At 37.4% G+C, this 14,278-nt stretch overlaps 1 protein-coding gene across 3 annotated transcripts in view; it reads left to right on the top strand.

Annotated features, from left to right (window-relative positions):
• Positions 1 to 2,210: 2,210 nt before the first annotated feature.
• Positions 2,211 to 14,278, top strand: part of LOC136874206 (zinc finger protein ZFP2) — a 179,776-nt gene continuing 167,708 nt past the window's right edge. For all 3 annotated transcript variants that reach the window (XM_067147839.2, XM_067147841.2, XM_067147834.2), the window contains exons 1-2: positions 2,211 to 3,921; positions 4,134 to 4,261. Coding sequence is in view for 1 of the 3 variants with exons in the window: in XM_067147834.2 (XP_067003935.2) it covers positions 4,196 to 4,261 (66 nt within the window). In the remaining 2 variants the exon portion in view is untranslated. The remainder of the gene's footprint in view (positions 3,922 to 4,133; positions 4,262 to 14,278) is intronic.

A 14,278-nucleotide genomic window follows, 5' to 3' on the forward strand; every position in this document is an offset into this window, starting at 1 on the left:
TATTGTTATTTCTTATGGTGTAGGCAGACCTATTTCTCCACCGCAGCACACATTTCAAAATAACATGATTCGATCTTTGAGGAGATTTAAACTGCAAATAGATACCTCTTTCATTGAGGATGCGTTACAAAAAATACCGGAAAATAATTTTTCATATCAAGCTTTACTGCAGATTTTAACAGATTATATTAATCTTCACCACCCCATCATCGTTTCACCCCCTTTATCTTCTAGGAAACCTGCGCATGTTAAGTGGTGGGATGAGGAATGTCATCTAATGATTCAAACCCGCAAAGTACTTTTTCGACAATATAGGCAGCACGCAACACCTGAAAATTATTTCCGGCTCAAACGACACATAGCACAAACTCGCAGAATTTTCCATCAAAAACGTCGTGTCGCTTGGTGGGAGTTTATATCGTCCTTCACGTGTCAGGTTCCAATTGCAGACTTGTGGAATGCCATCAGGGCAATCACAAGAGTTACGCAGCACTCCCCAGCCAAGACCATCCCAGGTCAGGTATTATCTGATTTTCTTGTTAGAGAGACGCCAGATTTTGTTGTACCACAGTATGTTCACTCACAAGACCCACAAGACGCACGTTTTTCCGTATTGCTACAACCCTGCGATTATCAGGAATTAGAGGCAGTTCTACAATCGTGCTCAAATTCTTCCCCTGGTCCAGATAATGTAACATATCAAATGCTTAAATTATTACCATTTAGAGCAAAGAAGGCATTATTAAACAGGTATAATGATATTTTTCGCAATTATAGTACACCGGTTAGTTGGAATGAATTTTTTCTGATTCCCATTCTTAAAAATAAGCAGTTACCCACTGAGGTTAGTAATTATCGCGGTATAGTACTCGGTTCGTGCCTCCGTAAAGTCTTTCTAAAGGTCTTACTTCGAAGAATCATATGGGTATTAGAATACTATAACTTGACGCCTCGATATCAATATGCCTTTTTTAAGGGACGCAGTACATCTGATGTATTTAATAGTTTTGTTATCGATTTGCTATTAGCTCATCATAGAAAATATAGTACCATAGCGGTTTTCCTTGATATTCAACGGGCTTATGATTCCGTACCTTTGAACATATTATGGGAAAAACTTGCAACTCTTAAGATTCCTGAGGGATTTATTATCATTCTCAGACAACTTCTGACATATCGAACACTCAGATTTAAATCGACACATTATACAATTCAGCCCCGGCAGGTAAGTAATGGGTTGTCACAGGGCGATATTCTGAGTGGTATTCTTTTTGCTCTTTTTATGAAAGATTTCGAAACAGTCATTCTCCGTCATGCTCGACTACAGGCGTATGCTGACGATTTTTTGCTTTATTATACGCATGAGTATTTACAGCTCTGTAGACAACATATTAGTTACACGCTTCATGAAGCTAGAACATGGTTAGAAGCCCATGGATTAAATCTTTCCATAGCGAAATGTCGAGCGATGATATTTACACATCACTGAACCTATGACCGATCACCACTTTCCTTTGATCAGTATGAAATCCCCGTGGTTAGTCACCATAAATATCTTGGGTTATTTATCGATCAGAAACTTACATGGAAACATCATTTTTTATATTTGCGTTCAAAAAGTGAATGGTATATTCAGGTAATACAAGCTGTAACCCGTAGGCAATGGGGTGCAGATCCAGTTGGGGTGCTATCTTTGTACAAAACCACTATTAGATCGATATTGGACTACGGATCACATCTTTTTGACTTGGCATCATATACTAACTTGAATACTCTTAACATTTGTCAATATAAAGCAATACGCTCTTGTATTGGAGCTTTAAAGTCCACACCTACCAATTGACTCTTAGTCGAATCCTGCGAAGCTCCCTTACATGTGCGTAGAAAAATACTTGCTACGCAATATTTACTTAAAAAATTTTCTTTAACAAGTCATCCTTTAATTCCGAAGTTACAGTTACTCTCGGAGTATTATTCCTTACGGCGTCAGGGTTTACGAAGATTGCCAGTCCTGTTTCATGCTTTTACTACATTGAAGTCGAAACAGTATACATTAATACACAGTGTTAACTTAATGCCCTATACCTTACCCTATCCGGTTTCTTATTATAAGCCTCAAATAATATGGCCTATACGTAATGGCTCTACTAACGTTACTTGTTTGCAGGTGACCGAGATTTGCCCTGTTAAAAGAGTGAAACTTTCCAATATTCCACAAAGCATAAACATTTTTACAGATGGAGCAAAGAACATTAATGGAGTTGGGTCCGCTTATTATATACCTTCTCTAAATGTTAAAGAACAATATGGTTTGCCTAGTGATTGTTCTATTTTTACGGCGGAGCTTTTCGCTATACAGCAGGCTTTACTTTTTGTTCAGCGTCAGGGATATACGCGAGTTACGATCTATACGGATCCGCTGAGTGCATTACAGTCGTTGGTCTCGTACGAGTTATCCTATAATTGGTATGTATACAATGTCAAGAGTCTCCTTTATATGCTTGACAACTTCGGTATTTACATAACTTTAGTCTGGGTACCAGGACATGTGGGTATCGTAGGCAGTGAAAAAGTAGATTGTCTTGCAAAACAAGCTTCTCGTCTTCCTGTTCCGAATACTAACAATATTGTTCCTGCTTCTGATTATGTAGTTGTTATGCGACAAGATGGACGTCAAGAATGGCAGAATTACTGGCGACAGACTGCACAAGTCAGAGGTAACTTCTATTATCATTTACAACCAACACTTTTGGTTAAACCATGGTTTATACGAGGATCATATTCTAGACGCCATATTATTAACATCATTCGGTTACGGTTTAATCATGCCCTTACTCCACAATATAGATCTCGTTTCCATTTAATGCAGGATATAAACTGTTCGTGTGGTACAAATATTATTAATGGCGATTCCAACCACATTTTATTTGAATGTTCTTTATATGCCAACCCCCGTAAAAAACTTTTTTTTTTTTTTTTGCTAGGGGCTTTACGTTGCACCGACACAGATAGGTCTTATGGCGACGATGGGATAGGAAAGGCCTAGGAGATGGAAGGAAGCGGCCGTGGCCTTAATTAAGGTACAGCCCCAGCATTTGCCTGGTGTGAAAATGGGAAACCACGGAAAACCATTTCAGGGCTGCCGACAGTGGGATTCGAACCTACTATCTCCCGGATGCAAGCGCACAGCCGCGCGCCTCTACGCACACGGCCAACTCGCCCGGTTTAAAAAAAAAACTTATGACTAATCTCAAGCGACTCAAGCAGGTCTTTCCAACCAGTGTTTCTTGTTTGCTCTGTAATCCTACAGTCAAAATTATTAGAGTGCTAAATTTGTTTCTAGATGAAGCCAATATCATGTTATAATTCTGTCTGCAATATATGGTGAGATTTTCTCATGCTTTTGATGGTTCCATTTGAGTGATTCCTCATATCATTAGTGTATTACTTGAGGGTGCTATTTCGGATTATCAGAGTGTGTGACACTTAAGAAGAAGTGTGATTGCAAGATTGGAAGTTTCCCGTATGAGAACAGTGTGCTCTAGCAAACTAGGGTTGTTATGTGATATAGTGAAGAATAGTGTTTTGTGTTCTCTACTTGCAAGATCGAGCATAAATGATTGAACTGAAGTTTTCATTTATACTAGTGTTTTTACATGAGTAAGAGAGTATTGACTGGGTGAAATGTCATAGACACAGCCCATAAGCATCAGCAAGCAAGCAGGTATACCATAATATCTCTGGAAACAATGATGGCTATTCTAACCAGTCTATACCATAACAACTCTGGAAACAAAGATGGCTATCATGAATACATCCTCGTACTTCTTATGTGCAATTATTACCAATATTACCCACAAAATCATTAATAATGCAACATTTCGGGACCTAATAATATTCAAAATGGAGTCCTGAACACCTGTGAGTAATTTTCAATGCAATATTATTAATATTTCCAGTCCCCTACTTCTTTACCGGAGCCTCACCAGTCTTGTAAAATTTGATGTGTTTTTGCTATGATCATGATAATGACAATCATGTAAAATTACAAGCTTGTTGCATAGTCTCTTGACAAATAACCTAGATAATAATTACAGCAAAGTGATAATATATTTTCCTGGCTTGTTTTTCAGTGTAAGTTCATTGGAAGTAATCAACAATCCCAGTACCTTCTAACTATCACTTGCAGTGTGAAATGGACCTGGAAACAAAGATCAAAGAGGAACCAGCCTGGCTTGAAGAAACAGAAAATGCTTCACTTGTAAGTCTCATTCCAGATAACTTTATAGCGATCAGAATTTAACCCTTAGCACTGAATAATTTTGGCTAGTGGCAAGATCATTGTTCATGGGGCAAGCAGAAAGGGTTCTGGTATCAGTCCCCAGATTACTGTCTTAAAGTGGCCAGTTGGCCTCTAGCATTTACTAGGGAGACAGCAATGCATTCTATGCCTCACTGGCTCATGCGGCAGTGCATCACTCTCTCACCCCTGGGGTCCATGGTTCAAATCCCAGTCACTCCAAGTGAGATATGTGCTGGTAAAAGCAGAGGCGGGACATGTTTTCCTCCAGGTATTCTGGTTTTCCCTGTCATCTTTCATTCCAGCAACTCTCTCCAATATCAGTTCATTTCATCTCTCAGTCATAAATCATTTCCCCAGAGAACAATTCCTATCCTCGACGCAAGATGGGGGCTTCATTCATTCCATTCCTGAGCCGGTCACTGACTGGAGAACGTAATGTAGGTTTTCATTTCACAGTGGTGCTTTCTGTGTTTGATAGTGATAAAAAGCTGAATTAATGTTTTGTGCTTGATGGTGAGGGAGGCTTTGTTAGGCCCAGATAGTGATGAAATCATGATTGCCTGTGTCTCAAGATCTTGGCTTCAGTGCCTTTCATGTACTAAGTAACCATTGATTAACTGTCTATTGTTTATTCATTACCTTGTTTGGTTATTGAGATGGATTTGTGAAGGTTGTGTGGTTATGTTTGTATTCTTCATGGTTTGCTAATGTTATCTTTGTGGGATTGACATCATTTCTTGTCATGTTAGCCAGCTACAATGTTTCTAGCTGCTGAACTGATGGAGGTGGGTGCTAGATTTAATTAGGTTATTGCCGGTAGGTCCCTGGCTATCATAGTGAACATATTTCTCCTCCGAAAGACATTCCAGGTAAGATTTTCATCATTTAAACTTCTTTATAATGTTACTAATGTTGGGTGAGCACATACTAAAATACTGTTGCAGTATAGCATGTCTAAGGCAAACACTATATTGAAGGCTAAGATGCAGTCGAAGATTTTGGAGAAGAAGTGAGATATTTTCATCATCATTCCTTGCTCTGTCTGTTGCTGCTCTAAATGCATTCCATTGCAATCTTCTGAGTGTGTGGCTTTCAGTTCAGTGCCCCTTCATCTGATAGCTCAGAGGGTAAAGTTATGACATGCTAATTTCATGTTGGCAGGTGTGACTTGGGTTCAGTCTAGGGTTATTTGAAGAGGCCGAATTATCTCAGTACATGTCTGTAGTTATTCTGAATTCCTGCACATCATTCTGCCACGTTTTGTACAAATATCAAATTTATGTTAGAGAAATGTGGGCCAATATTGGAAACATTTTTCTTCATAAATGTGCAGAGTTATTCTAAATGAAACATTAAATTTCCAAAGACCTATTCATTTTAAAGACTTTCATATAATAAGAAATGAAAGCTCTCCAAATGTTCATTGCATCTTCATAACATGTAATGATACACATCCTATTTTGGGTAATATATTTTGTAGCCTTTCTCTGCTGATAACCATCAGAGCAGAAGTAATGCAATCCTTGTGGTCATTCATTGTTGCTGGAAATTATGGGTAGTTGTTGGCTTCTAACATTGATGTTGTTCTGTGTTTCCATTTGTTGTTCTCTGCTCAGCGTCCTGATCAATCAATTAATCAATGAACCTGATCTGCACTTATGGCAATCGTCCAGGTTGCATTTTTTCCTATATGTTGATTACCGAGCCTTTTCTTAAACAATTTCAGATAATTTGGAAATGACTATATATTTTGCTTGCTAAATTACTCCAATCCCTAAATCCTCTTTCTATAAACGTATCTGATGCAGTTAGTCCTCTTGAATTCCAATTCACCTTCATATCGTGACCTTTCTTACATTTAAATACGCTACTCAACGTTATTCGTCTACGAATGTCATTTCAGGCCATCTGTCCACTGACGGCTTGGAACATACTAACAAATAATTAAGACTCTATGTGAGCTCATCAAGGTGTGTGGAAAATGTACATTAAACATGTAGAACAACTTAAGCACAATTTAGATTTGCTCCTTCATGAACTGAATCTGTGTCTGGGTAGAACTCTTACTTTTCCCCACAGCACTTTATTGTCTTGAATGTCTGATCAAGTTTTTTTAAAACTCTGGTTTGTTAGTTCTCTTAAGTGGAGAAACTGAGCAAGTTGTTCATGACGTTGGGGTCGCATTGCATTGAGCTTGCACTCAGGAGATAGTGGGTTTGAATCCCACTGTCAGAAGCCCTGAAGATGTTTTCCCATGTTTTCCCGTTTTCACACTAGGTGAATGATATCCAATGGTTTTACATAGGTGTAAATGTAGTAAAAATGCAGTGCTCTATGCATGGTGTGTCCAAACACTACTAGTGCTCCTGACGTGTCCAGATGTTACAGCTGTGACCCCTAATACTTACTGTTAGTGTGAGTGTTAAGGTTGGATTGGATTATTCTGTAATTTTTACTGTCAATATCAGTGTTACTTCACCAGTACGTTGGTTTAGGGGTTGCACCTCTAAGAAGAGGTTTGAGTATAATAGATGTTTGGGGCACATTGTACTGTTCTTAGAACCGTAATAGCCATCACTACTAGCACAGCACCTTTAGCACCACATCTTAAAACAATTTCTCCTATCTTAATTAGTGTAGGAGAAGTTAAATCACACAACTTCAGTTAATGTTTTTGAGACTAGATAGTCCAGTCTGCTAAATAGAACTTCAGTGCAGGTGTGATTACTCTGGGTTATCCTCACATCTGCAATATGCTAGAGAAAATTTGTGTTAAGGAGAGGGCAGGTTCACCTATAGCGTAGTAGAGATAAGATAGTTCAGAATGTGCAATGTATGTTCTCCGAAAACATGTATCTTGCTCAGATGTTGAATTTGTTTGGAAAGGCAGAGTAGTGATAAGGTCATTTTCTTCCTCCTATACAGGTCAGTGTGTGTGTTGTATGGATATCCATGTCTAAAATCTCTACAGTGATTTCTGAGAAAATTGTCTCTAATCTGCCCCTTTTAGTGGTATCTGGGTCTTTGTTGACTTATGCAAATTAAAGTTATCTTTTCTTTGCTCTTTGTCATTATTCTCTCCTTTTTTTTTTACATCATTCTTCTTCATTTCCTTAGATCGGCTGCTATTCATTTTGTTGTATATTGAATGTGTTAAGTCGGAATCTTGTAGACTTTTATACTTAAATTCACATTCATTGGTAAATTAACTTATATTCGAATGTAAGCTTTTGATCATAGTCCCTTTAGCAAAGACCAGGTTTTATGAGTCCAAGTGAGAAAGCTAACGGTCTCCTAGTAGTCATGAAAATGGCTCTGAAACAGGAGATGTACTTGCCAACAATGCTGACTCAGGACTGATGGTGTTCTCATCCCCACAGTTCTTCACAGAAGACTGTGTAACATCCTTGTAGTCATAAAACATTTCATTTGTAGTTGCTTTGAGTGTGGCTCACATCAAATCTTTCCCTGCAATGTGATAAGCCTGCTTCCTGCATATTTTTTAAAATTTTCATACTTGGAAGCATTGAAGGATGTTGATTGAAATGTAACTGCCTCAAGGCAGTATGTAGCATTTCTGAGCTAGGGAAAACCACAGTAGAGAATGTGCTTCTGATATTTCAATATTTTAATCTGTCTGTAAACAAGCTCTATGCTGAGAATGTAGTATTTATATTTGTCACTATATGCCAAAGATTTAGAACAGTTTTTAAACTTGTAAGTGATTCAAACAACCTCGAACATTATTTTGATATCATTGGACATATTAAAAGAGTTTATATGATTTAATGTTTGTGCCTGTGGCTGCTTACTTCCAAAATTCTGTGCGAGGTGGCTCCAATTCCATCTCTGGTAAGATGTAATATATCTTCTGGTATGCCTATAAAACATTTCTCGGTTTATATTTGGGTAAAATTCTTGTGCTTTCCATGACATTGGGTGTGAGCAAGGATAGTAACACCAATCTCAATACAGCCTTTGGTTTAAAGAATCATCTAGTGGTAGGAACCTTCTATAAACATTAGTGAAATTTTCAATGTAACTGTAAAACTGGCGGGTAATGAATTACCACGCTCCTTTCTTGGTGACTTTTGTATCCGTTAAAGCATCAGTTGAAGAACAATGAGAGACACCTCAGGGGTGCTCAGTAAAGATTTAGCATATTTGACAGAATTGACGCAGGATGTGGCATATAAGAAAAAACTGAATAAAACTTGAACAAGGGAATGGTTTATTTAAATAAAATATACTCGTCATCTTCGCTATCTATGATGATGGAAATGATCATTAACACAGAATTTATTCTTTGCTCTTGAAGTGCAAAGAAATTATATCAAGATGGGCTGGTACATATGAGTCTTTCCAATCTCACACTAACAAATCAATAATTACAATATTTTACATCTTGGGACTTAAGTGAAAAATTTTCTTTTAAACTAATTGTGGAAGATCTGTTTTCCGTCGATGAAATCTGAAATTATAAAAAAATCGGTAAGAAAATGATATCGTATCATAATCCCTCTTACTGTGTTATTAATTTGCAATAATTATTTAAAGAACATAATGGATGGGATAATTCACTCTAAAACTGAATCGATGCAAAAATAAATAAGTATCTGTTCATGACTCTAGTTATCTCTAGTTCATTTAAATCAAAGGAAATAAACTTAAGTTGTGAAATAACACTTTGAATGGTCCATCCTAAATTGAAGAAAATCTCAGCTCTCCTAACACAACAGTGCAATATCTAGATGCTGCAATGCAAAACGATGTTGACTGAACCAAAAAACACACATGAAATTACTGGAAAAACCAGTGATATCAAAAATCAATGACCATCTCCCAAAAACCAAAGTTCTAATTTCTATAGGTTATCTGCAGTATTCTACGATATGTACACGGTCATACAACCCGCAAATTATATGCTTACCCAACACAATTCCTCGTCAGCAAATTCTAGAAAGAACATCAATCGTGTGTGTTTTTCTGACAAAGAAAGTCATAGTAAGTTGGAGAACAATCTTGAAGACATTCCAAATTTATCATGAAGAAATAATGAAGTGACGATAGGTATGGAAAGCTCGGAATAAAACGTACTGGTCACGAAAGAGTCGAAGATATGACCAAATTCACTTACACATAGTTCAAGAATTTTAAATATATGAGGATCTCTAAACATCTCCACAATTGTCCATTCCTGCATAAGCGGCAATCTCCTAATTATCAAGGTGAAAACCTCGTATTGAAAACTACACCAATACTTCTATCATAAAGTGTAACATATTTATATCTCGAGGACACTACTAACAATATACCAATCCGACCTCTTCATTATTAGGTCCATTTAAGCACTTAAACACATTCGCGATCCGCCCAGGATGTCACAAATTCATTATATAATGACACGTAAAATATCCTTCGCACGCATACTCTACTGAAACTATTAACATTTAGAAGATCCAGCCTATCTCCCAGAATCACTGTCAAAGTTTAAGTGTTTCTCCGGTATCGAATTTCAGTAGATATGAGGTTTTATTCAAAATGTGGAATCAGTTCTGTCACCCGAATCTTGTGATTCCATAATGTCTCACGCATAATATTTGGAATGCACATAATCTAGAATAAAAAATTTGTTTAATATGATGACTTCGGAAACGGCAAAGCATATAAGTTATAATCTTATAAAGGTACGAACACATTTCACCACAAGTCGCGCCTACACTAAGCTGATGAATTTAAAATCGCTTAAATTTTGATTAATTATACACCATATAGGAATAATTGAGAATTTTTTTATTGAAAATATACATGGATAATCATAATTACCATGACAGTTGCATTATACCGGCCAACACATATTATCAAAATTTGCCTGAAGTGGAAATACACTAAGACTGTACTAAAACTACTTCACATCAAAATGTGAGAACTCTTAAGGTTACACTAACCTACAAGACCATTCAACAACTACAAAGAAATCAACTAACCAATTACTGAACAGATAATTACTGTAACATTTGTGTCGACTTAGCTTTATTCAACTTCTTCATCCTGGACGACTGATCGTCCCAGTGCTGTGATTACGGCAGGCATTCTCTCATGTTGACGTGGTTGACGGTAGTCTCAGGGCTTAAGGTTTCATTATGAAGCTGAAGTCACACACGGCAACGGATAATGTCTCCATGTCGAATCGGTGGTTAATGTCCTCTTGGTTTCGTAGCTGAAACTAGTACAAAAATATTAAAGTTCTCAAGTCGTGGATCCTTTCAGTATTACAGACCAATACGTACTTTAGCAGTCTCGACAAGGTTGACGTCTGTTAGCTACTATGCTCTGCATCAATAATAGAATGGCTAGACTGACAAGTCCCAATGTAATCGGTGATATTCGTAGGCAGGAACTTTGCGTTCTGAAGTCCACATGCCCCTCAAGCAAGTGAGCGATTCACAGCTGGAATTTGAGTGACATTGTCGAATCACGACGCACATCACATGCACATATGGGATGTAGTAAGGTAGTTCATGTCCCATTTTAATATTACATAAAATCACTCCACATAACGAGCGTATTTGTACAACAAGGATTAATGTTGACAAAAATGAAGTATATTTATTTATCACACAACTCGTTTGTAGAACTTGTCTTAGGTGGTATTCGCATATGGCTTTCAATCCTCTCGTAACTTCGGTCGCAAACATCCCTTTTCCTTTATAAATGAGTGTTTATGTATTTGTATCGGTAGAGTTGGCCGTGCTGTTAGGGGTACGCAGCTGTGAGCTCGCATCCGGGAGATAGTGAGTTCGAACTCCACTATCGGCAGCCCTGAAGATGGTTTTCTGTTGTTTTCCATTTTCACACCAGGCATGTACCTTAATTAAGGCCACGGCCGCTTCCTTCCCATTCCTACGCCTTTCCTGTCCCATCTTTGTCATAAGACGTATCTGTGTCGGTGCGAAGCAAAGCAAATAGCAAAAAATTTATGTATTTGCCGCCGACACAGGTTTCTAATTTCGCGGCATAGATGAAATATAATGGTCCGTTATTGGACATTATAAATTTTCCAGCTAACTCATTCTTGGTTGCCTGCATTTCGCCCTCGTGTGCTAAGTTAGGCTCGTCAGTTGGGACTTAGCACACCACCCAAGACGCAAGGCTAGTGCATACCGTGGAGGCCACTGCATAGGCTACTTGAAGCCACCAGCAGTGCCAATGCACTATGAGAGCTATGTCTCATTTTCAAAAATTGATGCCTGCCTGGCCATCAAATGATGTAGATGTTGATTCCCATAGGGAACCTAAAATATTTGTCCCGAATGAGTAAATTTATAATACCAATATAATGGTCCGTTTATATTGCAGACTCTTGACTGCCGTTTCCCGGATTCCACCTAAGTGTGATGCTGCAGAAGGGGTGAAATGCCATGTCAGTCCCGTGCCTGCAGTTGCAGTGAAGTGTTGTTTCTTGTGAGGATTGTCTTGTGGAAATGCCCTGATTTCTTAAGCTGCTCTGAAGAAGTTCTTGTCATTATCACTGTAAATGTTCAGGGTTTGACTTCTATGAGAATGAAGTCGACGAGGGCAGCGAGAAATGTGGTTATGGTCAGATTAAATCAAATCAAAAATCATTTATTTGCAAATGAAGTGTCTACCTCTGTTGCAAATGGTACACAAAAGTACACTTTTATCTAGAGCTAAATTTTCAGTCAACAAGAGAAGAAGACATTTTCTTAAAATACAGTATTGTATAATTTACACGGAGAATTTTCTATTAAACACACAACTCATCCTTAATAAATTTATATTATATACAAAATTCTACTCACAATATCTTGTGTACTTACAAACATAACTAACTCATATACAGTACGTAAAATGCATTTGCTATAAGATTAGCGTTGACATTGCATTTACTTCTTTGTTTATTTAATTTCCCATTTTGGAACCTAACAAGCATCAGGTGTCACATCTATGTAGGCAGCCTTGGTAGCTAGGCATTCTGGTCTTGTTCGGCCTCACACCAATTTTTATGAGCATTGGCCCAGAATAGTCTATTCCAGTGTTAAGGAATGGGTGTATCTGGATTGCATGCGGGAGATAGTGGGTTCGAATCCCATTGCCGGCAGTCATGAAGATGGTTTTCCATGGTTTCCCATTTTCACACCAGGCAAATGTTGGGGTTGTTCCTTAAATGAGGCCACAGCCACTTCATTCCCGTTCCTAGGCCTTTTCTATCCCATCGTCACCTTAAGACCTACCTGTGTCGGTGTGATGTAATACAAATAGCAAAGAAAAAAGAAATCTTTGTGCATGGCTGTAAGAAGCATTAGTGGTGTTCTTTATTCTGGGAGATTAATTTGAACATCATGTTTTGATTTTGGCCAACCCAAGGCATCGTGATTCACCCGTTTAGGACCATGTCAACAAAGTGTATTGTTGAAGATTATGTTCATTTGTAGTCATCTGGACACTAAGTCAGAGGGTTTGTCCTTGGATGGCATATGGTACCACTCATTTTGTGGCGTACCAACAAACGAATACCATGACAGCAAAACAAGTGAGGCCACAACACAGCAAGCATCAGTGTCAATTGCCAGCACAACAGCAAGAAATTTCAGCAGTTATCCCTGTGTGAACATCACACCAACTTGTGAGGGATGCCACAAAGCACAAAACAGGACTGGAAGTGATCAAATATCTGGGCAGGTACGAAGGTAAAATGACTGCAACAGAGGAGTGGATCTTATACAGTACAAGAAATAGAACAGTTACCAGAAATAACAACATAAGCCATAGTTTAAAGACCAAAATTGAATATAATAATAAGAACGGTGGGTGGATAAATAAAGGATATAAGAATAAATTCTAGAAATTTTAATTTTAAACTAAATAGCATCTAGAATTATTTTAAAGTAAGAGGAAATCATCTTGGATATCATACTTATTAATATGGCATACCACAGACATAATTTAGATATCAGTCACGGTAAGAGAAATTTTGATGGTTGTAAACCAGAGAAAAGACAATTAATACATCTTCACAATTTCAGTACCTTCCAAGCGTGGTATTGAAATTTGTAGAATTATGAGTACCCTTCATATTTACAGAAGCTATATTGGTATCATGCACAATATATGGTACCACTCATATCCACAATTTCTGGGTAGGGTTGTCCCTATTATTTACCCAATTAAATTACGTTGCTTTAGATAAGAATTTATTTAGACCAGACCTGATCAATTACTTGGTTTTTACGAGAAAGGAATTTGAGAGAATAGATAAGGGTATCTGCAAGTCAATAAAAATGTAAAACACGCAGAAGACCTAGAAAAAATATAGTAAAATGCTAATAGATATATTAAATATAAACGAGAAGGTAAAAATTGATGCAAAGAAATTTAAAATAACAGAAACAAACAAACAAACATAATTTTAACTAGAAAGCTGAAAACTAAATACTTAAAATCCAACAAAATTAAGTAAAATCATAACCATGATCAATTTGACACATTAGGTACACCAAAACAAGTATACATCGTAATTAGGATTGCAGGTCACAAAATGCAGTAATCACCACCACCATGGCCGGTGGCAACAACACTAGAGTAAAGCAGATTTTTTCTAATCATAAGGCAACAAGGCAACATCTCACAATAATGAAAATAGTTGCATCAGGCAAAGAAAAGAATGAGGTGAAACCCGATGGTAAATAACCCAAGAGAAATAAAGTAAATAAATAAATAAAATTTAGAATAAATGGCGAGGAAAATTACCAAACAAATCTACAAAAAAATAAGCACACTTCAGTATCCACTTAGGAATAGAATTACAATTATCCAAGTATTACATTTGCAGATAACTAGTAGGAAGATATTTCGCTTATAACTTCATGTATAACCCTAGCTGGTCACCCTCGTGAATAGACCACTCAGTTTCAAAAAAAATATTAAGCTTTGAATATTACACTGCTGAGAAGT

Source organism: Anabrus simplex, chromosome 5, assembly GCF_040414725.1.
Source record: "Anabrus simplex isolate iqAnaSimp1 chromosome 5, ASM4041472v1, whole genome shotgun sequence".
In the NCBI taxonomy this organism is placed as follows: domain Eukaryota; kingdom Metazoa; phylum Arthropoda; class Insecta; order Orthoptera; family Tettigoniidae; genus Anabrus; species Anabrus simplex.